The sequence below is a fragment of the Nanorana parkeri genome, unplaced genomic scaffold (genome assembly GCF_000935625.1).
Source record: "Nanorana parkeri isolate BGI_ZX_2015 unplaced genomic scaffold, ASM93562v1 scaffold869, whole genome shotgun sequence".
Classification (NCBI taxonomy): Eukaryota; Metazoa; Chordata; class Amphibia; order Anura; family Dicroglossidae; genus Nanorana; species Nanorana parkeri.
Genome location: NW_017307137.1, coordinates 509,246 through 537,181, shown reverse-complemented (window position 1 = coordinate 537,181; position 27,936 = coordinate 509,246). Strand labels below are relative to the sequence as shown.

The following is a 27,936-nucleotide window of genomic DNA, read 5'->3' as shown; positions in this document are numbered from 1 at the left end:
AGGAGTCTCTATACTGCTTTCTTCGAAAACTAACTTTCAGCTGGAATCCCAATTGACAGACCCCGAAGGTCGCTATCTTTTTCTCAAGGGCTAACATTTATTGCCCCAATGCTAGGCAAGTCCAATTGTTTCGAACAATATGCTCTCTACTGACGGACTTTGTGGCAGGTATGCTCATTCTAGGTGGTGATTTTAATGTGCTGTTGAACCCCCTTATTGACACGTCTTCGGGTAAATCATCAGTTCCCTTCCGGTGCCTACGCGCAATAAACAAACTTCTAACTTCCCTTCACCTCCATGACACTTGGAGATTTCTTCACCCCAATGTGAAAGATTTCACATTTTTCTCCCACCCGCACTCGAGCTACTCAAGACTAGACTTTTTCTTCATCACCCAGCGTGACCTACCTAACCTGTCAGAAGCTACAATCGGACCACGCGCCGATCTCCATGACAGTCACTCTCCCCACACGCGCCTCCCGCACTCGCATCTGGCGACTCAACCCAGCCACGCTGGGAGAGGCTATCTATACTTCCCAGATTTAAAGCAAACTCTCTGAATACTTTTCTCTTAATAAGGGTACTTGCTCTTCTCCCCTACTGGAATGGGAGGCACACAAAAGTGTCTTTAGGGGGGAGCTTATACATATTCAAGCCCACATTCACAAACAACATAAAACTAATTGCGCATCCCTACTGTCAAAGATAGCTACGCTTGAGGAACTTCATAAACGCTCCCTAGCTTTAACTCACTTGACGAAACTTACCCAGGCCCGCAATGATCTTCTTCACCTATTAAACAAGAACACTAAGAAAGCCTTTACGGCACACAGTAAAATATACTATGAGCATGGCAACAAAGCAGGTAAACTGCTAGCTCGGGCGCTGAAACGCCAAACAGCCTCTCGCTCTATTTCCCACATCATGGGGGCAGATGGGACCAAACATATAGACACGCCCAACATAGCATCCCAATTTCATACTTTTTACACACAGCTTTACAATATTGCAGCCCCACAACTGTCACCATCTGCCCAAAAGACTAGATCAGAGGCAATTAGATCTTTCCTGTCACAGTATAGCCCCTCCTCATTGTCAGGGACCTCCATAGTGGACCTGGAAGCCCCACTCACGACCCAAGAAGTCCTCACGGCCATCTCACAGCTCAAGCCAGGGAAAAGCCCTGGACCCGACGGGTTCACTGCTCTCTATTACAAATCCTTTTCAGATATCCTAGCTCTCCATTTCTTGCGGGCTTTCGATCGAACCCCCAAACAACTGCAACATCCACCCTATCTTCTGGAAGCACACATCACGGTCCTGCCAAAAACGGGGAAGGATGCCACATCATGCGCGAGTTATCACCCAATCTCCCTTATCAACATTGAGTTAAGCTTCACGCAAAAATAATAGCCAATCGTCTATTACCCCTTCTGCCTGATATCATTGACAATGATCAAACAGGCTTCATACCCGGACGTGAAGCCAGAGACAACACCACCAAGGTGATCGGCCTCCATCACTGGCTCAGAAACCAAGGTCATGAGGGCTTCCTTTTGTCCACCGATGCCGAGAAGGCGTTCGACAGGGTGGCTTGGGATTATCTGTTTGCAACCTTGCGCCACATTGGCCTTGGTCCCTGCATGGAACGCATAGGCTTGCTATACCATAACCTACTTGCCAGAATCCGAGTAAATGGTTGCCTGTCGGACGCCTTCCCTATCCGCAATGGAACTAGACAGGGTTGCCCGCTGTCACCCCTACTCTTCGTGTTGGCATTAGAACCCTTCCTTCGAAGAGTCTGCTCCGATGTTAACATACACGGGTTCCCTGCACCCCACATGGAGTTCAAAATTGCCGCATTTGCGGATGACTTATTCTTCTTCCTAACCCAACCACGAGTATCTCTTCCCAACCTTCTGCAAGCATTCGACGAATTTGCTTCATTATCATTCTTTAAAATCAACCTCTCCAAATCCTCAGCACTTAACATCTCCCTTCCAGAGGCTACAGTCCACTTATGTAAATCCCATTTCCCCTTTAGCTGGGCAGAATCGGCAATCACATACCTAGGAATCAAACTACCTGCCAATCTACAAAAAAAAAAAAAAAACACTTGTGAAAATGTGCATGTGTTGAAGAGAAGTATTGAATATGTTATACATACGCTTTAACCCTTTTGCTGCCAAAGCCTTTTTTTGCACACGTTTTAGGTTACTTAAAACCCCCAAACATTATATAATTTCTGAAAGCCAAGGCCCTGTAGAATAAAATAGTGGCAGCTGCAAATTTTTATGTTGCACGATATTAGCTCAACATTTTATCACACCCAAACGTGATTTAAAAAAATGCACTTAAGTTAATTTTAGTACCCAAAACATTATAATGCCCTTGTTTTTGTTAAATAAAAAAAAATGAGGTTATGACGAGTAAATAATCAACATGACCAGGTTAAAAATTGTGTGCATCCTTGAAATGGTGACAAAATACGGTATCCAAAATTGTCCATAGGCCACCGTTTAAAAGCCCGCACAGGTCATCAATTTAGGGATATCCATGAATATTGGCCCTAGAATTAAAGCTCTCACTGTGGCGCACTCGGCAATACCCGACATGTGTGGCACAATTATAATTTTTATATGTAGGCGCACCCAAATTGTGTGTATGTTAATACATGAGAGCTCGTGGGGGCGGGGTACTTTACATTTTTTATTTTTACATTTATTTTATTTAATCTTATTTTTTTTACATTACTTAATTGCGGTCACATAGGGGGACTTGCAAGCCCCCTATGTGATAGCATACTAGTGGTGACAGGTACTCTTTAAGATGACATTAGGGGTCAACTATACCCTTAGTGTTATCTTTCCACTTCAAATAAGCTTTTGGAGTGAAGATCCCGCTCCAATAGCTTATTGCCCAACTTCTGCAGCCTTTTTTGCCCTTCTTCTGAGCAATCCCTGTAAAATAACCATAAACATCTCAATGTAGAATCACTAGAAGGAGAACAGGATTACACAGAAAGTACGGAGAAATCTCCATAAAGGAGACAAAGGCCATAAATAAAACCTAACAGAGGTTCTAACCTCTTCCTTTTTCCAAAATTGTAATAATGGTTGGAGCTTTAATCCATTAGGCAAAATGGCTTTTTATTGTACCATACATTTCCTTTAACCCCTTCACTGCAACCAATGTAAGGCTTACATCAGCAGCAGGAACTTGTAAATAGACTCCAGGTTGCTAAAGTAGCTGTGAGCTTATTTACAGTCCCTCTGCAGGCTGTTTGCTTTTTAATATAACTGATTCTACAGTCCACTGAAGGTCTCTAATAAACCCCTAATGACTCCTCAAAGAGAACCTGTCACTTCCACTGTACTATCACGTAGAGGGCTTGTCTCTACCCTGTCATAGCAATAAAATAAAATAAAAGTTAAATAAAATCAATTAAAAAAATGAAAAACATTTTAGAACCCTGTGCCCCCACATACGAATGTAAATGCATGCAACAGGTGTGCTTATGTATGAAAATGATGATTACTTCATATAGGTTTAATAAATCATTGCGCTAATGTCATGTGACCTAAACAATTGCAACTACCAACATTTTAGTCTTCAGGGTCTCTGCTTTCCTAAAATAGATAATGTTTTGAGAGTTTTACATTAAGTTAAGGGATTTTAATTTGTGTCCAAAAAAATATAAAAAAAATAAGAAAATAAAAAAAAGGCAGTGAAAGGATTAATAACACAGGTCAAAGCTCATCAATAAGAATCTGTCTCGTGGCAGTGTGACAAATGGTGCAGCTTGCAGATTTATGTACAATTCAGTATGGTTTATATGAATGTGTCAGAAATCTGACAGAATTGTCACACAATTTACTCCAAAATGGAAGAGGGCTTATTTAACTCCACTTTCTTTATCACCAATATGGTTGTATTTCTATATTAATTTGTTCCAACATCAACAACAGATAGTAAAATTGTCACAAATAAGAACTACTTACATTTGTTGCACTGATTGTTACTAACAATGAAAATGTTATTATGCTACAAGGCTTCCGACTACATCCACACCGCCAGAAACATGTTTTGCCAATGCCTTATGGTCTATGATTATGGCAGTGCAATAAAATATATAAATAATAACAGTCAAAACAGACAAGGTGAAAACGTTTTCCCTCTCAATAGGACCACGGGACTTTAGCTTCAATCCTTCCTTGGCAAATGCCATGAATTCCCTATAAGAATGGTTCTCTCAAATAAAGGAGTTGTTGTTGTTGCTTGTGATTTACTGGAATAGCATCAAAAACCTTGAGGTTTTATCAGGCTCAATTTTGCAGCTGTGCTCGAAACGTCTTGTCATGCAGGCTAAAGTGACACTATGGACTGAATCCTAACGTGAAGAAAATAACAAACTGACTGTAAGCTAATCAGTGTGAGGTGAAAAGCAAATTAAATTGTAGCAAGTTGCAGTTGTATCACAATAAGGTTAAAACACAATGCCATTATCTACAGAGGATTAACAAGGGGTAGGTATCAGGAAGCTGGCATGGGCACAACAAAAGCTGAAGCACAAACATGCTGGGAAAAAAAGACATTCTCTGTGAGATTAGCTTTCACATACAATCAGACATTTTCCAGGAATGCCTTGGTTTTGGGTAAATATATCATTCATAGGAGACATGCAACAATGAATATAGCTGCAACTTGGCTAAAACAAGGTTTACGGGAGGAATGATCATAGTAAAAAGCCTAGTTAAACATTATATTCATTGCATTTACTACCTGTCCTTCACACTTTTTACTTTGCTGCAAGATAAACAGGGAGGTAAAAATTTAATTTATGGCATCCTTGGCTATATAAATTGACACATTATAGAAGGAAATCTCAATTGCATGTAGATGTTTAAAACACCAATGATTGCATTAATAAAAAAAAAACCACACACACACACATTAATGTATTTTAAATGCAACTAGCTTGTAATCCCCAGTACTGAAGCACTAAGAATAACACCAGTCAAGTGTCCTGTATTTACATGTGCTGGCAAGGAACATGCTGGCAGTAAGAGGGAGATGACCTCATAAAGGCCTAATGCACACTAGCCAGCTGCGTTAAAACACAAGAGAAGTTATCTGGTATAAACAACTTTATGCTTCTCAGATCACTTTTTCCTGTGTTTAGTTGTTGTTGGGCTTAGTCACGTTTACACGCGTTTAGTTGAGTAAGACCAGGCTAAATGGACCTAGGATGCAGAAATTTCTAGTTTAGGTAAACACTTCTAGACTGAATGTACCTTGATGCTGCTTGACATCTGGGTGTGCATTCAGTAGCCCAGGTGGGTTAAGAAATGAGCACCAAACGCACCTGAACTCATTTTTTTGTTTAACTTAGTGTTCATGAGACCTAAGTCTGGCTGTGCTGTCTGGCAGAGCTGTATTAAACACAGGATGTATTTAGTTGTTAACCTGTGGTTCAGCGTTTAAATTGGAGCATGTGTAACATTAAAAGGTGGTTACAAAGAACCTTACAAAAGCCTGTAATGCTCCCAATTGTAAGCATTGCATGCAACAATCAGGTCTCTTTGATCAAGTAAGAGTGATTCTACATAGTCAATGGTAGCTGAGAAGTGCGGTGAATTCTGATGCAGAATCCATTCATGCAAGGACTAATATACATCTCCCCACCTGTTATGTTGTTTCATACAGTTGTGTGAAAAAGTGTTGGCCCCCCTTTCTGATTTTTCATTCTTTTGCACATTTGTCACACTTTAATGTTTCAGATCATCAAACAAATTTAAATATTAGTCAAAGATAACACAAGTAAACACGACATGCAGTTTTTAAAGGAAGGTTTTTATTATTAACCTCCCTGGTGGTAATCCCGAGTCTGGCTCGGGGTTAATTTTCAATGCTAGGAGCGGTAACCCCAAGCCAGACTCGGGGTTGCAGAGAAAAGTGACACTCACCTTGTCCGTGCGAGCCCGCGGCGTCCTCTGCTGTCTTGGAGGTTAAGGGAAAACAAAATCCAAACCCACATGGCCCTGTGTGAAAAAGTGTTTGCCCCCTAAACCTAATGACTGGTTGGGCCACCCTTAGCAGCAAGAACGGCAATCAAGCGTTTGCGATAACTTGCAATGAGTCTGTTACAGTGCTGTGCAGGAATTTTGGTCCACTCGTCTTGCAGAATTGTTGTAATTCAGCCACATTGGAAGGTTTTTGAGCATGAACCGCCTGCATGAGCATGAGACTCTAATAGTATCGAGTACAACAGGGAGATGGCCCCTCTCTGATTAGTAGATTTGAAGCACCAACGCTCGTATGACTAAGACTACTACCAGAGTTGTCTCGAGCGAGTTTAGTACGCAGAAAATGAGAAATTTGATGGTAGCGAAACAACTCAGCCGAGGGCATCCCTAATTTCTCCCTGCAGTAATCCACAGTCAGAGGTCTCCCTTTCTTAAGATATTGACCTATTCTGTATAGTCCTTTATCTAGCCACCACTGAAACACTTTGGGGTACATACCCGGCCAGAATTCTGGGTTCTGATATATAGGAGCAAGGGGAGTGTGTGGAAAACTAATATCTCCATGAGTTCTTACTTGATCCCAAAGGGTTAAGGAATTAGAGAGGGTTGGGGCCATAATAGATGGGCGTATTCTGGAGGGCAGCCATTTCAACATATCTCAAGACAAGCCTCCAGCCGCTTTGGATTCCATGTGGACCCAATCTGGTGCTTCCCCCCCGGAATATATGGCGGATAACTGTGCTATGCGTGCAGCTTGATAGTAATGGTGCATATTTGGAACTCCCAGACCTCCCGACTCTTTGGTGCTATAAAGTGTGATTCTAGGTAACCTATGACCCCTACCTCCCCATATAAATTCACCAGGCTAAATTGAAAGGAGGCTGGTTCCACTCTGGGGACGGGAACAGGGAGAGCCCTAAATAAATATAACAGGCGCGGGAGGAGAGTCATTTTAATAGCATTTATTTTCCCGAACCAAGAAAGATTACACGAGGACCACCTGTCTAAGTCTCCCCTCAATTTCCTAAATATAGGAGGAAAATTTGCCTGGTACAAAAGGTCATAAGAAGGAGTAAGGTTAATCCCCAAATAGGGTAACATATTTGACGGCCATGAAAAGGGGAAAGCTCCTTTTAGTGTTATTACTAGTTCACAAGGTAAATTTACGTTCAGGGCAAGAGACTTAGCTGTATTTATATGAAGCCCCGACACTCTTGCAAACACATCTAGGGAAGACATTGCATTAGGCAAAGTAATCAGTGGATGGGTAATAAACAACAATAAGTCGTCTGCAAAGAGAGCACATTTATCCTCTGGGGGTCCACAATAGAACTCTTTGATATTAGGATTCTCCCATATGGATATAGCCAGGGGTTCAATAGCTAATGCAAATAATAAGGGGGATAGGGGGCATCCCTGTCTGGTACCTTTGTGGATAGGAATAGGGACTGATTTGAATCCCTGCATTTTGATGGTGGCTGAGGGCAGGGAATATAAATTCCGAAGCAATCGAATAAACCCCGAGCCAAAACCCCACTCCTCCAAAAGTGTGAAGAGATAGGTCCAGGATATTGAATCAAAAGCTTTTTGCAGGTCGATAGATACGGTAACAATAGACCAGTAATACCCAGAGTTCCCCCCCATCCCGACCTCAATTAAGATATTATGTCAATTGCTCTGCGAATTTGGTCTGGCCCCTGCCTCCCCTGATTAATCCCACTTGATCTTTGTGGATATAAGTGGCCAAAAATGAGTTAAGTCTACAAGCTAGAACTTTCGGCCTATAGTTGGCCACTTCCCCTGGATCTTTATTGGGCTTAGGGATTAAACTTAAAAACGCCTCATTCTTATGCGGACTCAGGGGCTCGCCTTTGCCAATCGCTAAGAACAGGGATTCGAGGTGGGGAATAAGTATATCCTCAAATTTCCTATAGTAAGTGGCTGAGAAACCATCTGGACCAGGAGCAGAAGAATTTTTAGCCTGTTTGATGGCTTGCTTAATTTCCAATTGAGTAACTGTATAGCTACGTGCTCAGGGTTAAGATTGGGGAGTGACACCGATCTTAGAAATTTCTGTATTAACAACTTAGCAGGAGCAAAAGTATTGGCGTATAATCGAGTATAGAAGGATTCAAATTCTTGAATGACTACTTTAGGATTATGCGAATATGTACCCGAGGCACATCTTATTTTGGGGATAGAATAATTGCGACGTTTGGGGGATAATTTAACGGCTAATAAATGTCCAATTTTATCCCCATGACAGTAGAATTTATGATGAGACCAGCGAAGGCTCTGCTCCGCCGTCGTAAGAGCGAAGTTCAGGGATAAACGAATCTGGTCAATTCGATCTCCTAAATCCTTTGTTGGTTTACATTTATGTGCACCAGTTAAAACAAGCATCTCTTCCTCCAATTTGGAAATATGGGCTGTCCGTTGGCGTTTCTTTCGTGTGGCGATAGATATAAAGTGCCCTCTCAAAGTAGCTTTATGAGCCTCTCAGTTGGTTATGGACGAGGAAACTGAAAGGTTGTAAATACAAAAGTATTCCGTAAGGTGAGCCCGGACTTCCAGAGCCACCCCAGGATCACTAAGAAGTGAATCGTTAAGTCTCCAGTGATATGGTCCTCGGATAATTTGGGCCAGAGAGGAAGTCATTAAGACTAGAGAGTGGTCAGACCAAGGAATCTCTCTAATCTTAACGGAACTGATACCAACTAGCATCCGAGGGGAAGCAAAAATGTGATCTATGCGAGCATAGGTGGCGTAGACCTGGGAAAAGTGACTGTAATCCCTCACAGAAGGGTTGCATTCACGACATACATCCACTAATTGGTGTGAGTGAAGGAGCTTTGCCAACTTCAATCCACGTTTAGGAGGATGTTTCAATCCCGTACCCGAGGAATGAGATCTATCTATATTGAGATCTAAAGCTAAATTCGAGTCTCCAGCTAGTATCACTGTGCCCTTAATATGGGGGTCAAGAGTAGTAAAGAGTTGAGAAAAAAAAGGTATTTGAGCAGAATCAGGCACGTAATAAGAAATAAACGTGAACAGGTGGTCCCCAGTTAAACCCCTCAACAGCAAATAGCATCCTCTAGGGTCCTTAAGTTCCAATTGCAACCTGAAGGGTCTAGCAAATAAAATAGCCACCCCCTTGGACTTGTCAGCCGCATTAGCAAGATAATATTGTGTGTAGTATTTATGCAGAAAAGGTGGGTTATAACTGTTAGGAAAATGCGTTTCCTGAAGGAAGAGCACATACATTTTTTGGGAGGAATAATGATTAAAGGCTACACGTCGTTTAACAGGTGAGTTAAGGCCTCGAACATTATGTGTAGCTATGCGAATGTCAAGTCCACCGGGAGGCATCGTGTCTAAGTTGTTGCATGTAGCCATTCAGGCGCCCCAGTAGGTACCTGCTACTTATTCGAAATTGATCCAGAACCCGAATCTCTGTTACCCGGAAATTCCCAAGGAAGCAAAGCATATAGTACCTAAACAAGCAGCTCAACCCCGACCGAAACAGCAAGAAATGAAAAACAGAACATAAAAGGTAAAAACAGAGTAAAGAAAAACAACTAATTACTACATTTACACAAGACAGTAAACATAAAAAACTACACATAAAACAACACCAAGGGTACCTGGGTACCCTATCCGAGTACAATTTACAATCTGCCCATTGCGGGCAGCTCACTTGACACGAGCAGGGGTAGCCCCCCATGGTCGGGTCAAGTGCGGGCGAATGACTACCACCGGCAGCCTAACCCCGCCCCGGAATATACTATCCAAAACAAACAAACCACATAAGCGGCTAATGTTTCTCGATGTTCAATATATTCTAAGGACTCCACTTATAATCTAATTAATATAGCTAGGAAGCGAGTCCTAAGTCCCAGCATCACTTAACTGACTACACAATATTAATATCTCTATACACAATCTAACTACAATCTAAGTGTATTAATATCTAATACACAATTTTAATATCTCTTAAGTCCCTTAACAAATATAAACCAGTGGACTATAAATAATAAATGACACGATTGAACTCATTAAACAAGTCATCATACTTAATTTACCAGGTGCACTATCTCAAACCCCATGAATATAAACATTTTCATATCACAATTCAGTGAGTGTATCGCCCGGCGCCCAAAACTGCATGTCCTGGGCGTCGGGCGATAGGAATTCCACACCCCTGTGTAGGTATCCCTTAATTCATATAACCCTTAATTCCTCAAAGTTCCTATTAACCCCCCAAATATTGAATACATAAAATCTGTGCACAAATCAAATTTCCATGCAAAAAATTGTACCGCTTTTGGTACAAAATTCCTGACATAATCATACCGCCAGGGAGGTTAAGAACCTCCCAACAAAATCCCCCAGTTCATAATAATGACTTCCCACCAATCCTTGTGCCCCCCCTAAAAGTGCACATTAATCCCAAGCGAGTGGATTTGAATTAACACTACGGCTCCTTTATTTACTCCTGGGTCCGGATCCAGCGTATTACCATAACCTCCTCTCAACTGGGTCCGCCAAATAGGGGAATTCCCCTATGGGCACAAAATCCCAGTGGAGTGGGGCCCCTCAGATATGGACCTATGATCCTCTTAAGCATCCATCAATTTAAAGTCCTATATGAAGTATAGATAAGCACCTTCTAGCCAAAAAAACTCAAATTAAATTTAATTAAAAATTTAATTATTTCCCTTTCTCAGAGCCAACGCTCCATCCGAAGGAAAACTTGTGATACTAAATTCATAATTTATGAATTATTTAGTATTAAACCAAATATGATCCACCTAACATAATTTATTGCATAACAAACATTAGTTTATATCAATCCATGACAAATAGTGATCTTTAATTTAAATAGTGTATCCTCTCTAACCCCATGTAGCTATATCAATAATTTATCCAAACCCATTTGAATACATGTGAAATCCCCCTTCAGACCCCCATTCCTTGTAAAGATATATCTAATTCATAACTTATTAAAAATTGACTAATTTAGTACCTATTCACTCAATACAACTTCATTTTATTTTGTACAAAGAAATTGGGTACTCTGTGTGCAATATAATGTATTGTAGTGAACTTTTTACTAAAAACATAGGGGGTAATTCACAAAGCTGCCAAGGGCAGCTGAGTGAATAACCCAGCCAAAGTGAAGTGAGCCGAACGCTGTTCGGATATTCACTTCTGTCTTGTACTGCTGATTGCAGCCGTACATCGGTTAAAATCAGCCATTCATCGGCTGCCTTCGGTCATTCGAACATGCACTGCATGTTTGGCTGAGCCGAAGTGCAGAAGGACTTCGACTCAGCTGTTCCAACATCTGGAGCGGCGGAGCTGAAGCTCTGGCAGCTCACTCGCTGCCGTTCTCATAGGGGCCGAACGGCAGCGAGTGAATAGCCAAATGCCGACATCGGTTCGGCTATTCTGCTCAGTACATCCAGTAGAAAAGAAGTGTAAAGAATGTGAAAAAAAGTTGCAAAATTATTTTAAAAATTATAAAAAATAGAAAACTTAAAAAAAGAAATTTAATGAAAGATTATTCTAGCAAGTCCCGGTCAAAGAACAACAACTGGGCAGAGCCGGCCGTGGCGTCACGGCCGGCTCCGCCCAGTTGTTATTGTTTAATGACAGATCAGCGTCCCCAGGTCATTTGGGGATGCTGTTCTGTCATTACAACTGGGGGAAGCAAGCCGTGACATCATAGCTGGCTCCACCCAGTTGTAATTTGCAAGCCGAACAGTCGGCCCTTCGGCAGGCCGTTCTCCTCGCTTCGGCTGTCACTTTGGCTCGGCTATTGTGAATAGTCCGTAAAGCAACCCTTCGGTTTGACTGAAGGGCTGCTGCACAGTCACAACATGTATTTCTGTCCAGAGTTGCATTCATTTTTCAGCAGGATGATGGGATCGTCAGACCACCCTAAGGACGTTCAGATACCAGTGCCGATACTTGGCATTTTCATGAGAACTACCAGGGTTGCAGCTGGGACCTAGCTCTGGCACTCCACCACTGTCCTGAAATCATTAGTCTATATTGTTTTAGAAAAACTGTCACATGACAATAAACAAAAATTTATCAGTACTTGTATCTGTGAGTACTTGGACAAGTATCAGTACTTGTGTGTGAAAAAATGGTATCGGTGCATCACTTATATATATTTTAAAAAAATATCATACATTTAAACAGGGATGTGCAAATCCCAGGAGTTCCGTATGCTCCTGCTTTAAATGACAGCTGCCTCCTAACTATTGAATTTTTCTCTAGTCTAGTCTTGGAGCTGGAAAAGTGTCTGTACATGTACCGAGTGCAGTACTTGGTATCAGTATATATGCACATACATAACATTGAGACAAACTCACTTATAGAAGTTCCAAATATATTGAATACAACATATACAAGAACACTTACATATCTATAGTATACAACCCTGTTTCCCACCTATATGAAAAATGGAACAATGTTGTTCACAAACTCTGATAATAAGAACTAGCCATGGCCCTCCTCTATGGACTCTAGAAATCTATAAGGTTAATCCTGTAAAGTGGAAAAAGAAGAAAAAAGTAATAACATAGACCATATGTTTGCATCCAACCCGTTAATGGCCAAAAACCTCAGCCAACACTATCAAATATGGTGAACAGTTTAAACTGGTGTATGTATTTTGTGTCCGCTGTCCAAGGTTTCAAAATGATGTTCAGCTGGCCAGTATGCTAAAGCCACGCACGCAGCAGTGAAACAGAAGCAAAAAAGTCCATCAGTCATAGGGAAACAGCAAAAACCATGCAAATTATAGAGGCTGCACAAATCTGGCATTGACTTGCAAGCAACAGTTTCAGCAAAGTCTGGCATATCTCTCTTCTCCCCAATGTTTGGTAATCAACCAGCACTTCATCCTTCTGTATGAATACGGATTTACTGTGTTCACATCTATGTCCAGCTCCGTGGGTATTTACCCATCTCCAAGTCGTCCTTAATTTCATAGGGCTGTCACTGGTTCCCATAAGGGAGGAGACATGGTTGAGTAGGGGAGAAGGAGGCATGGCACACCAGAATGGTTCATCCTTTATTCAGCCATAGCACATGGCAAGCAGGGGTGGTGCCGTCAGATGACGTTGAAGTGGGTACCTCCCACATTAGTAGTCCTTGTGCTCAGTAGTCCTGAGTACAAGGTTAGCCATATACGATTATAGTGTTGCAAAAACATATAGGTTACAGCTAGCAAACAAAAGATTGTAAAAGCAGTTCATTCAGGCCTTGAAGAGTCAAAGTTTTGAGATTATAAATGCACCTTGCTTCCTTCCTCATGAGGATTTTGTTTTTATCTCCTCTTCATGCCAGTATTTTAACTGGTATATGCCAAAGAATTTCAGGCAATCATTTGATGACCTATGATGGATCGTAAAATGTTCTGCCAATGGACTGGTTTCTTTCTGTGACAATACATTAATTAAATGTTCACCCATACATACCTTAAGTTCACATTTAATCTTGCCCACATACATTTTTGCGCATGGACACTTGATTACATACACCACAAACAACGCTGTACAATTAAAAAAACATCGCATGCAGGCTATCACAGAATATTTTGAGGGGGAATTTAGCAAAACTGGAGCAGACAGAATCTGGAGCAGTTGTCTATGGTAACCAATTAGCTTCTCTCTTCAGTCTGTTTAGTTAAGCTTTAAAAATGAAAGATTAAAGCTGATTGGATAACATGACCAGCTGCTCCAGATTCTGTCTGCTCTAGTTTTGATAACCTTTTTGTGTTTTTTCCCAAACTTACATAGACTGTGGTGTCCACAAGCAAACATCCCCATTGGGGCCGCCAAGAAAAGGAGATATCCTTTTATTCTTGGTAGCAGGGATGTCCAGATACCGATGCTAGCATCGGAATCGGGCCCGATACAGGGCATTTTGACAAGTACTTGTACTTGTCAAAATGCCCTGATGCCTAGCGCCGAAGCTTGCGCTGGTTGGTTTTTTTTGTTACCTTCCGTGCTGGCTGGGGTCCTCTGGGCAGGCTGGAGGAGCGTTGCATCACTGCTGTAGGCGGAGCTCCAGGTGGGGTCTAATGTAGTTGGCCGGCGACTGCCCAGAGGACTCCACCTGGAGCTCCCCCCACAGCAGTGTGTCATAGACTCACCTCTCCCCGCCGCCTCCTACTCCAGCGCCGGCTTTTAACATGGAGGACAGCTGGGGTGGTCCAGGTGACAATCTTTCCCCTCATATACCCAGAAGGCAAAGGTATAGCCACTTTTGATCACGCAAAGCCCATACCGAGCGTGCTTTGAGGGCATATATTGTACTTTGTACTACATGTGTGTGATTTACGGAATGCCAGCGGCTGCTGTCACTTTAGTGGAAAAAGAACAGCAGCAATGACATGTCACTGGAAGTGTCAGTATACTGACCTCCATAAAAAAAAACTATGCAGTGTCAGTGCCGTGTTAAGATGGCATATGCCTCCTCCAAACTAAACTTGTTGTGAATAATTTAGCAACACACTACCTATCGACCTAACCTACAGACTAAATTAATAACACAATTATTTTCATAACGTACTACCTATCTACCTATGTAACTAACTGACCTACAGACTAAATTGCCAACAAATTACTAAACACACAATTTTTTTTTACTTACTACCTACTTACATAACTGACCTACAAACAAGCAAATGACAAACAAATGTTTATTTATTTATCTTACCTAACCCTAAAACTGACTAAAACACTGATCTCTGTCTCTCTCCTTAGTGAGGAGAAAGAGGCAAAGATCACTCAGTCAAAGGTGGTGTTTAAACACAGCACCTTGACTGCAGCCAATCAAAGTGATTTGGGAGCAATGCATGTGATGCTTCGGAATCACTATTGGCTATACTCTGTATTGTTTTTGAAAAAATGTCACCTGTTCCTTTAAGAGAAAGTATCGGTAGTTGGTATCGGCAAGTCCATGAGGGCCAGTACTTGTACTTGGTCTTAAAAAAGTGGCATCGGGACATCCCTACTTGGTAGTGTGCTCGCTATGGAGCAGCATATCTCTAAGATAAGTGGCCCTTTTAGCCATAAGTTTGGTCTTCTCACCTAGAATCTTGGTCAGGTTGTTATCCAGCATAAGAACTGGCCAATGCTTTTCCAACAGAAAATATAATTTTTCCCAGTGGAGCCAAACCTTGTGACCATCCCTAGTTTGACAGTTCTATCCTTTCTCTTTTTCAAATTCAAAATATCTGATCTGTCATATAAGAGTGCTTTTGCTTTGCCTCTTCTTAGTTGGAAAATTCCCTAGCCTGAAACCTGGCTTAATTTCCAGCTTTCTATATGGTGATCCATATTATTCAAGCAATTCCTGTGCAAACGCAGGAATTGTCTGGTGGGAATTCCTTTTATCAATGGCCACGGATGATAGCTGGTAGCGTGTTTATTAAATGTGGATGTTTTTATCCCATTTCAGATCTTATAATTCCAGGAATAGATCCAGGTATTCAATTTCCTCTCTACTAGACTTATAGGTCAGAAAGAGGTTACCCTCATTATATTCAACAATGCCATACAAGTTTTTAATTCCTCTGCACACCCCTTACATATCATCAGCACATCATCAATATAGCGAATCCAAGTAAATACACGTTTAGCAAAGTCTGGCATCATATATAAAGTCTGGCATCATATATATATTTGAGCCTCCTCCCACCAGCCAAAATGTAAACACGCATAAGTGGGAGCATAGACTGCACCCATTGCTACACCACTTATTTGGTTTACATAGTAGCCATTGAAGACAAAGACATTTTCTTTTAATACCAACTCTAATCATTCAATAAATTCATTTTGTGTTCCAACAACTGTGCTACCACCTGCCATACAAGTGCCATGCACTGTGCTACAGCCTTTCCACATATGGCCTAACCATTTGCCAATCTATGATTCTACAACAATTCCGTACACTTCATGGAGACTAAATGAGCTGTTTCTTAAAGACCTCCCTACCCAACTGGAAGTCAAACCTGCGATGGACAACTTCACACATAAAGTGGATGGCAGTGCCTCCCTGTTAAAGTGGGAGGCTCTGAAATGTGTTCTGCAAGGAACTCTAATAGTCTAAGGATCATGTCTCAAAAGAGAAAAGACCAAAGTCATCTCGAGCCTACTCCAGGAAATCCACACATTTGAAACTGCCCAAGTGTTCACATTGCCCTTAGACTCCAAACTCTTATACAAAAATGTGTAGCTTTGCATTTGTTCTAAAACAATTCATCCCCTCACAGCTACCTCCTCATGTAGTATATTTCTCCCTCCCTTTTAGATTGTAAGCCGTCACAGGCAGGGCCCTCCTTACCATCTTGTCTTGAATTGTATTGTGATTGTAATTTCTTCCTTATATTGTAAAGCGCAGCACATACTGTTGGCGCTATATATAAATCCTGTATAACAATAATAATAATACAACCACCACAAGGATTGCCCCCTAAGGACAATGTACTGTATAAAAATGAATATAAGTAGGGTAGACATACTGCTTGCTAAATTTATGCTAAATAAGCATGTACCTACATAGTGCAGTGCATTACATGCGGTGTGCAGGCGTTTACATGCAGCTGCTGTCACCTGATCATTAACTTCAATGGGTAACAGTGGCACCTTGTAAACGCCAGATTTGGGATTACTGCTGCAGGAATCCCTGACCTAATTGCACCTAAAGATACAGGTGTGAATGGAGCCTAATACACTCCCCCCCCCCCGACATAAAAAAAAATACTACCCATGTACATATAAATATAATAAAACACCCCGCTCCCCCCCTGCACACCCACATATAAAATGAAATAAAATACAGAGCCCCGTCTCCTGCTTACCTTTTTGCAGGGAGGAGGCTGTGAGGAGGCAGATCCATCCCTGGTGCTCTAGTGGTGATTAGTGAGGTCTGTTGCAGACCTCACCAATACATTCTTTCGACCGAAGCTCAGAACGGAGCTCCAGCCGAAAGGATCTCAGTACAGGAGCTGACAGGAGCAGCTCTGCGGTCTGCATCCGACAGAGATGTGTAGCTGCTCTTGCAAGTCAGGCCTGCGGGCCGGTACTTTGAGACCGCTGTACTTATGTTTATGTGTTTACATACATTTGTGTTTAGATGCATTTCGCACCAAACGTAACATGAAATAGTTTTTACATGTATTTTTATATATTTAGAAATTATAAATTGATACCGGGGCGCACCTGACTTCTATTTTTACTAAACGCAGCTAAACTGACTGTAAATAGAAGCATTTCAATGCAAAGTGTGAATAAATCCATTGGAAATCATTAGATGCATATATATATATATATGTGTTTAGAAAACCATTTTAAACACATATAAACGTATCTAATCGCACCCAGTGTGAATGTAGCCTTACTGGCAGTTTTAACAAGCAACTCTGAAACAAACTGGCCTTCTGCCTGGCTTACTAGCCAAGATTATAGCACTATATTCATCCCTTACAGCTCAGGTCTGTGTCATTTATATTAGTAATGGGACCCCTCAGAGCTGCTCTTTTTCCTTTTACCTATCTGTATTAGTGGAGGAGCACCTAGCCCAGGCACTTGGGCACACTTCATCCATGGAAGACTTTGATAAGACTTTTATATTCACCTACTCCACTGAACAATCCTGTTTAAGGCTATGTTCACACCATTTCCGGACCAGATCTTGAGCAGATCTGCAAATGCAGTGCGATTTGCTTTTTTTTTTAGCTTAAAGGGCATTCCAGTGCATTTCCATGCGTTCCAAAGCATTCCAGACCAGAGAAAATGAGACCAGCAGTATTTTTTTGGTCTGAAACGGAATGGACTGCGCTGGTGTGAACAGAATCCAGAATGACCATAGGGATACATTGGGATGCTTTTTTGGTCCAGGAACAAACTGTTCTGGTCATGATCCAGACATGGTGTGAACAAGCCCTAAAAGTGACAATGTTGCTCTATAAAGATAAGGTACGTGAGTTGAGTATTGTCACCCTAGGACAAAATGTGTTGTGGCAGAATGACCAGGTGAAAATAACATGAAAAAAAGACCTAAGGCAACCATCACATCTAAGGACTAGTAAGCTGCACTATACTACATTTTTGTTCTTGAGTGTAGATTTGCAAAAAAACAAATAATAAAAAAAATTCAAGCAGCAATTTAAAAGCCTTATTTGCAAACCATGTAAGTATACAGCCTGCCACATTACCACATTCATGCTGCAGTGTGAACAGCACAACTGCTGTTAGTGGATGGGAAAATGATACCATTCCGGAGTGTGAATATGCATGGGAAAGTACAGTAAGTGGGAATATGTTCTTACTGTTCTAATAAAACCTCTGTAGAACTATACATCAAATGATACTGTACTTATTATCTAGAACAAGGCAAATATGTTAGAAAAAAAACATTAATGCATACATCAAATGTACTGTTACGGTCATGCCTCCAGCATAGAGGTATAATTTGCTGTTGAGACATTTGAATTTGTTTGGGCTCCATCTATAATTATTAGGGATGAACCGATATATATTGGCCGCCGAAACATATCGGCCGAAAATGGCACTTTTGGCTCAATGCCGAAAGTGCCATTTTTGTGCCGATACATCGGCGCATCCCTACTTTCTCTCCTCCCGCTGGGCGCTGCTCTGTGTTTGTAGATAATTGAGGACATGGCATGTTGACTATAGCCTCAATTATGAACAAATGGGAGTGATCTACATCATCTCCTGTTCATTCATAATTGTGGTTATAGCAAACACACTCTGTCCTCACGTTATGAGGATTCCTGTTCGTTGATAACAGGGGATGCAGAAAAATACATTGAGGACTTTGTATCCTCAATCTCTTTTTCTATTTTAAAAGAGAAATATCAGGGGTCTGTTTAGAGCCCCACTATTCCCCCGAAGCCCCTAAAAGTAAAGTAAAAAATATTTAATACAAAATTAATTACTAAATACAAATAAATATAAAAAAATTAAAAAGTTTATAAAAAACATTTAAATAAAAAACATTTTCGGTTTCGGCCTGACAATTTTTTTTATTTCGGTTTCATTTCGGTTTTGGAATTTCCATTTCAGTGCACCTCTAATAATTATAGTTCTTTAAACCTATTAAAGCAGTACTTGTGCAATGCTTCCATACATTCCTTACCTCCAGAAAGAGGAAACAAGGAGCATCTTGGGAAACAGAACCACATATGACGGCAGTTTGGAGTTAACATCCATCTCTCCTTGTATGGCAGCATCACTAGTGCTCAGAATATACATTAAAAGGCCGGGAGGTTGCCATTTCTATGCTGGGAGAGGTGCATGCTAAAGATCCTGAAATGGCCATAGCCTGACCACAGGTTCACTTTAACCGTCCTGGTTGCGACTTCCTGGTTGCGACTGGCAGTCTAAAGGCGGTCTGTTGCCCCCGCCCAACCCTTGCAAGCGGGAAACTGTCCAAATTTAAAAACAGGCAGCGATGTCTGTTTACATACAAGCAATCCGCTGGCGATAGAGCCGGCGGATCGCTTGTATAACGCTCAGATCGTGCGCCCCGCCCCCCCCATCAGCTGGACCCCGTCAGCTGGTGCAGCGTTGCATGACGGAATAAATGTCAAAGTACTATAGGGCTGAATACTGAAAAATGACCTGGCCAGGAACGGGGTGTAAACACCTGGTCTTCAAGTGTATAAGATTGTTACCATTGGACATGCAGCTTAGTTAGAAACATGTGCTTGGCTGTTTGCTTTACTTACTTGTACTGTAGTTTGTGTTCTTCACTGTATGCCTTTCTTATTTTTTGCTCTAATTTCTCACTCACTCTGTTTAGTTAATAATCTTAAAGGATTAAACAATACAGTCCAGTTCTTAACGGACAGGAGGGTCTACCTGCATTTTGATCTTCACACATGCCACAGGGTAGCCTGTAGCAAGTACAAAACAGTTACTTTAAATAATGAGAATGGGTTACCTGGCAATAGTTTGGAGTGAGATATTTTCCATTGTGCTTTGCGATGTCACTCATAATGTGCATAGCCTTGTCTTTCTTTTTGCGTATTAACAGCCAGCGTGGGGATTCTGGGATGAACCTGTAGTACAAAACAGAAAACCAACATGCATACTGAAACTAGTGGTTACATTTCATTTTGTTAGCATAATATTTTATGATGGAAGTAAATATGAGAAGGCAGAATAAAGTATATGTATCTAAAATTTGACTAAAAGTGGTAAATGGTAGAAAATCATTTCCACATTGCTACATACATTTATGTGAACCAATACTACAGCATAAAACAAACTATTTTGTAATGCAGCGTGCATAATATACAACTGCCCAAAAACAATTGACCTGTGAAGTGACATGGCTGAGCGCATTCTAACTTGAATGCAGTTCTGCAATAAACAGAATGATGATAGCATGACTCTTGGTATTTTGTTTTATACATTTTAAGTAACCTCTCAGCCATTAAACTACTGGAGAAGCCCTGCCTGATCTTCATTGAAAGTATCATTACACTCTCATTTGACAGTGAGACAGTGAATAGGCAGGCTTAGTGCCAAAGGCAGCGCTTAGCCCGAACAGAAAAGTTGAGCCATCAGCTCCTCCTCTTTGGAAAGACTGACATTTCTGAAGTTTAAAATGGTGACAGGTTGGATTTTAATTAAGTGACAATATAAACAATGACAGGCTATTACTGTTACGATGTAACAGTCACTACCTACAGTATATTATGCTATAACATTAATTTATTTAAACTTTGGACTAATCAAGCAACTAAGACTAATATTTTATAAATTATGTTTCTGATATTTTTCAAATAATCATTATAATATAGTCATTTTATATTTGCAACTACAAGAAAAATATCTAGGACCATTTAGAAATAGATTTCTACATTCCTGGCGCCTAAAATGTGGTGCAATCTTTTAAGTCATAATATAAAATTAGGAATTCCTTTGAACAAACAGCACACAAAGAGGGGAATTCATCAAAACGGGAGCAGACAAAATCTGGAGCAGTTGCCCAGGGCAAGAGAGAGGGAAGAGAAAGAGGGTAAAAAATAAATAAAAATGAGCATCTATTTGGTGCTCAGGGCCGGGAGGCGGAAGGAGGGAGAGGTGGTGCAGTGGGGGGAGAGGGGATAGAGGCAAATCGTCAAAGACGGCTGGCATAAAATCTATATCTATTTGGAAAGAGAAAAATAGCATGGGACCCACCTTTAGTTGGACTGACCCCCCTAGGATAGAAGCCGGTATAACTGGTAAAGGCTCTGTATTATACGGAAGCCAGACTCTATCCGGGATGAATTGTTTGTTTTTGTTGTCTTCGTTTTTTTGTGGGTGATGAGGAATGGCTGGGGGTTTAAGTGGTGGGGGGTATTGCTTTGTAGTTTTTGTGTGTTAGGGTATGTAGGGGCTTATAGAGTTAATAGAGTCAAAGGGGAAAATAGGAAAATTAGTATGAGAGAATTCTGATGAATAGCATTAAGTTTGGATCCCTAAATGTTAGGGGTATTAACATCCCACAAAAACGTGCCCAGGTACTATACAATATGCATATCCAGCGAGTGGGAGTCCTCTTCCTCCAAGAAACACACTTCAAACGCTCTCAAACATACACTTGTTAATATCCATTTACCCAATAAAGGACAGACGGTAGTATTAGTAAAGATACTTAATCTCTTGAGTAACTTCATGGAAGGTATCCTGATCTTAGGGGGGGACTTTAATTTGACAATGGACCCCAAAGTAGATACGTCTAAAGGCTCATTCCATATCCCACATACTCAGCTTAATAATATAAAACAACGCCTACAGAGGTTACAGCTTGTAGATATTTGGCGTATATTACATCCGAGAGTAAGGAACTATACTTGCTATTCACCAACACATTTATCATATAGTCGTATAGATTATTTCTTTGTGTCTCATTGTCTAATAAGCTGGCAGATACAAGCAGACATAGGAGTTCAAATATGGTCAGATCATGCACCCATATTCTTCTCTATCAAACCACCAAATACCATGAAACCTAGTGCGACATGGCGACTGAATGAAAATTTAATACAAACTGATCCGGTAAAGGAGGCTATTAAGCAAGGTATTGCAAATTTTCTAAGAGATCATGAAAAGGACAATACAGCATGGACATTAAAATGGGAAACCTTAAAAGGGGTTACACGAGGAATATTTATATCCCATGGGATGCGATTAAAAAAAGAAAAGGAACACGATATAAAATCTCTCTTAGCTGACATACACTATCTGGAGAGTCAACATAAAAAGAATGTAGACATAAAAGTCTACAATAATCTCCAACAAAAGAGAATTGAACTACACCAAAGAATAGATCTGGGGTATCAAAGATATAAGGAAACAGTGAAACAAAACTTGTATGAATTCGGAAATAAAAACAGCCGATCTTTAGCACGCTCAATTAAAGAGACACAAGCCCGCACATATATTCCAAAAATTAATTGCCCAAACAAGGGTATACTTAATTCCTCAGAACTGATTGCTGAAACATTCCATAATTATTATAACAAACTATATAACCTAAGGGAAAATAAAATAATAAGAGAGGGGAGAAATGAACAAAAAGATAGATTGGAATATGTATGTCTGACACCATTGCCCAGAATAGATAATGAAGCAATTAATAAATTGGATACCCCAATATCATTAGACGCAATAACAGAAGCAATACTTCAACTACCGATGGGGAAAAGTCCGGGACCCGACGGGTTAACGGGCGTCTTTTATAGACAGTTTGTTGGAGACTTGGCCCCCGATATTATTAGAAGTGTTTAATGCCATTGGCGATGGCTGTGGGTTCCCACGCCAGAGCCAAGAGGCTTACATAACGTTGATTTACAAAGATAAAAAAGACCCCACACAATGTGCGAGCTACAGGCCGATATCGCTAATAAATGTGGATATGAAGATATACGCCAAGATCCTGGCCTCTCGGTTACAACCATATCTACAGGAAATAATACACCCAGAGCAGGCAGGATTTGTCCCGGGGCGAGAAGCTTGGGATAATACTATTAGAACAATCTCTCTGATCCAACAAGCCCAATCGAAAGAAATCCCTCTGTGCCTACTATCCCTAGACGCAGAGAAGGCATTCGATAGGGTGGATTGGAAACTTATTAAAATATTGTTGGAACAAATAGGAATACCGAAATCCCTAGTTTCAAAGATTATGGCATTATATAATAGCCCCTCTGCGAGGATTCGGGTGAATGAAATATTATTGGATAAGCTAGACATTACAAATGGGACAAGACAGGGATGTTCCTTGTCCCCCATGCTATATATCATAGCAATAGAACATCTGGCAATAGCCCTCCTCCAAAACGAGAACATCTGGGGGATGAAGGTAAAAGAGAGTGCTCATAAATTGAGTATCTTTGCAGATGACTTACTTCTGTATATTACCAACCCAAGGCTGGCCTTCCCTGCGATCTTAGAAGAGATCCAGAAGTTTGGGAAGGTCAGCAACTATCGAATTAACGCAAGTAAGTCACAATGCTTAGATATTACACTCCCAAAGGGAGAAAAGGAAATACTGAGCACTAGCTTCTCCTTTATATGGGTACCAGAAGCTCTGAAATATCTAGGGATACATATTCCAGCAGATTTAAGGAAGCTATACTCATTAAACTACGCTCCCTTGTTGGAGTCTACACAAGTACGTCTAGATGGGTGGAAAAGGAAACAACACTCCTGGCTCGGTCGGATGTCCATATTCAAGATGGACGTCCTTCCGAGATTTCTCTATATTTTTCAGACAGTACCAGTAAAGATCCCCCGAATATTTTTTCGTAAGACTACAATCTCTGTTGGTAAGATACATTTGGAATAAAAACGGAGTAAGTCCCCCCCCCCAGATATCAGAATGGGTGGAAGAACTAAATAATGTCATGCGATTTGAAGAACTCACATCTAGCTTACATAATAGATATATGACATTTAGGGAGAGGTGGAGCCCCTGGAGGGACTATACGAGTTCATCAGAGATTCTTAATTGTAATATGTAACGTGTTAAGTGTTGAGTATATGAATTGTTTTTGATGATATTTTTGTGATTTGTGATATGTGAAATCAATAAAGAAATATTTAATTCAGTTGCCCAGGGCAACAAATTAGCTTCTCTCTTCAGTTTGTTCAGTTAAGATTTGAAAATGAAAGAGATACATTGAGTGGTTGCCATGCACAGTTACTCCAGAATTTGTCTGCTCCAGTTTTGATAACTTATCCTCAATATTTTGCACTGTGCTAGCTTTATTTAACAGATGATTTCGACCGAGGGGTAGGCAACTTTTGAAGAGATGGGGCTCTAATTGAGAAACACTTTACTGTCAAGTCCCACAAAATAAGTTTGCTTTCAGATTGTTAACCGGATTTACATTGAACCCTATGGGAAAATGTGATTCGGTTCACAACCAAAAATCGGTTCGCGACCACGTTCGAAGGGGTCAGAACGGATTAACCTGATTTACATTGAACCCTATGGGAAAATGTGATTCGGTTTGGTTCCCGACCAGAATCGTGGAACCAATTAAGTTCGTGAACCGAGGTACCACTGTATATGTAAACAGCATATACCCCTCTATCCGAAGAAATTGAACATCTGGTTGCACTTCCCTGCATGTGTTCCTCACTTTTCACTTGCTCTCTAAACTCTTTTCCAGCTCCAGGCTCTTTTCTGGTATGAATATAAGTGGTTATGAAATGTGCATGGCACCTATCAACCATTTATTTCAAACTTTCTACCCATGGTTTAAACAATCAAGGTTCTAATTAGAAAAAGTATAGGAACCTTTAGTACAGGAGAAGCAAACCTTGAGAGGTGGTCGTCTTTATGAACACTTAAGAATATTTGTTGTTAGGTTGCAAACTATTTTTAATTAGTGTATGGAGGAAAGAAGTGAAAAGAAAATTAGTAGATAGTAGACATGCATCAGTTGTTAGAGTCCAGTATTAGTTAAGCAGTAACTAAATATCAGCAGGCAGGAGCTTTGAATCAACAGGCAAAAGGCCTTGATGGTAGACCATTCAGCAAGCTAAATTTGGTTGAAACATGCAATTCAGTTATTGGGCACATTCAATATCTGAAGGGCAGTTAAAATATAAAATTTGATATTTATGAAACATGAATCTGAAGGATAGTCAGCACATGAAATTCATCAGACTGATGATATAAATTAGATACTAGGTAAGAATCATCACCCAAAATAATACAATCAGGTACAGCACTACATGAAAGTGTTACCCAGCATAGGGATTATGAATTCATAAATGCATTTAATACACCATAAAACCAAACAGTGCTGGCGTGACTAATGGCGTACATGTCAGTTTGAGGAAGTCCGATTGAGCAAAATACGAAGGGCATGGAGACAACATGATCACATAAGTTAAAGTCCATGAACCCATTGCACGCCTGACCATTTTCTCCATATGAATCAGGGGATGTGCAGCGTTAGTAAAATCACATGTTCTGACTGAGGAAGGGGATCCTGTGAGACCCCGAAACGTTGAACCAGTGTAATATGCTGCATTTACATCAATAAATAGACACATCTGCATCTGGAGTGCCGGTGTCCCTATTTCTATTTATGATCAAATAAGTGACATCAACATGTTTTCCATGTACAGAGATGCAGCTCAGAGACTCTGCACGCTGATAACACAACATGCAGGTTTTAAAGGAAGGTTTTTATTATTAAGGGAAAGCAAAATCCAAACCCACATGGCCCCATGTGAAAAAAGGTTTGCCCCCTAAACATAATAACTGGTTGGGCCACCCTAAGCAGCAAGAACTGCAATCAAGCGTTTGCGATAACTTGCAATGAGTCTGTTGCAGCGCTGTGCAGGAATTTTGGTCCACTCATCTTTGCAAAATTGTTGTAATTCAGCCGCATTGGAAGGTTTTCGAACATGAACAGCCTTTTTATGGTCATGCCACAGCATTTCAATAATATTCAGATCAGGACTTTTACTAGGCCACTCCAAAGTCTTCATTTTGTTTTTCTTCAGCCATTCAGAGGTGGACTTGCTGGTGTGTTTTGGATCATTGTCCTGCTGCAGAACCCAAGTTCGCTTCAGCTTGAGGTCACGAACAGATGGCCGCACATTATCCATCAGGATTTTTTGGTAGACAGCAGAATTCATGGTTCTATTTATCACAGCAGTTCCTGAAGCAGCAAAAAAGCCCCAGACCATCACACTACCACCACCATATTTTACTGTTGGTATGATGTTCTTTTTCTGAAATGCGGTGTTACTCTTACGCCAGATGTAATGGGACACACACCTTCCAAAAAGTTCAACTTTTGTCTCGTCAGTCAGTATTTTCCCAAAAGTCTTGGGGATCATTGAGATGTTTTCTGGCATAACGGAGACAAGCTTTTATGTTCTTTTTGCTCAGCAGCGGTTTTTGTCTTGGAACTCTGCAATGCAGGCCATATTTGCCCAGTCTCTATCTTATGGTGGAGTTATGAACACTGACCTGAACTGAGGCAAGTGAGGCCTGCAGTTCTTTGGATGTTGTGGTGGGGTCTTTTGTGACCTCTTGGATGAGTCGTCACTGCGTTCTTGGGGTAATTTTGGCTGGCCGCCCACTCCTGGGAAGGTTCACCACTGTTGTTCGATATTTGTGGATAATTGCTCTCACTGTGGCATTAAAGAAGTGGTAAAAGCAATCCTTTATCTCAGGATAATCGGGAGGAGTTTGAAGAATTCCATAAGCAATAACTGAACTGCCAAGCATTTGTGATCAGAGGTTAGAACGACATACTGCCCTATTTGTCCAAGGACATTCCAAATATATTATCTCTGGAAAATTCCAACAAAGCCTATCACCCTAGCCCAAATCTCTTCCAACATACTGCCTGAACATAAGATAATGGAGTGATGTTTTATTTTTTTTCCCCTAGTTTAATCAGTGACAGTTTTATATACAAAATATTAAAAATTATGCTTTTGGTAAAAATCATGGCAAAGATATTTACATATACATAATAAATATAGGTAGTGATAGTTACCAGTAATACAGAAGAAAGAGGAAGTTTGGCAAGGAAATAGCCAACTGGACGCCTTGCCATGTAGGAATCAAATAAGCAATACCAGGAATGATCATCACTCCCAATGTGAAAAACATCTGAACAACAATGCCAACAATACGTCTTTGTTTTGATCCCACCAACTCTGTAACTGAAAAGAAGAATAAAAACTGAATTAATCACAAGTATGCTGCAAAGCCTTTGTACTGTTAACTTTATCATATAACATTAAAGTGACACTAAACTCAAGAGTTAAATCTTAAAAAAATGCATTCAAGTGCCTTAACTATTAACAAAAAAATTTATCTTATTTGTGTATCACTCAGCTGTAGATCCTCACATCATCTCTGCATTTATACTGACACTGCTCTTCCTTCCTGAGGTTGGATACTTTTGTTCCCATGGTACCTGTGTATGTGTTGTAAAGTAGCCACTGCTCCAAGCTCGATCCCGGGATGGACTACAATCTCACGTTTAGTTTACTTATCTGTATTGAGATTGGAGTCCATCACTGGAGTGAGCTTGGAGGGGTGGCTACTTTACAACACACATAGGGACCATGGGGAACAAAAGTAGTGACCCTCCAGAAGGAAGGACAGTGTCAGTATAATTTAAGAGAAGATTTGAGGATCTAAAGCTGAGTGATACACAAATAAGATACAATTTTGGAAATAGTAAAAGGTACTTGAATGCATTTTGAAGATTTAACTCCTGCTTAGTGTCACTTGAACATAGGATACACCAGTAACTAGCAACCAGGTTATATTATTTAATGTACAATTATTTAAAACACTATGTTGGGAGGACAATCTGGAA

General features: G+C 40.6%; 1 protein-coding gene across 1 annotated transcript in view; it reads right to left on the bottom strand.

Annotated features, from left to right (window-relative positions):
* SLC22A3 (solute carrier family 22 member 3) overlaps positions 1-27,936 on the bottom strand; it is a 127,418-nt gene that overhangs the window by 16,523 nt on the left and 82,959 nt on the right. Inside the window, exons 4-5 of the mRNA XM_018565646.1 lie at positions 27,103-27,271; positions 20,019-20,136 (exon numbers count right to left, since the gene is read on the bottom strand). Coding sequence (XP_018421148.1) covers positions 20,019-20,136; positions 27,103-27,271 — 287 coding nt within the window. The remainder of the gene's footprint in view (positions 1-20,018; positions 20,137-27,102; positions 27,272-27,936) is intronic.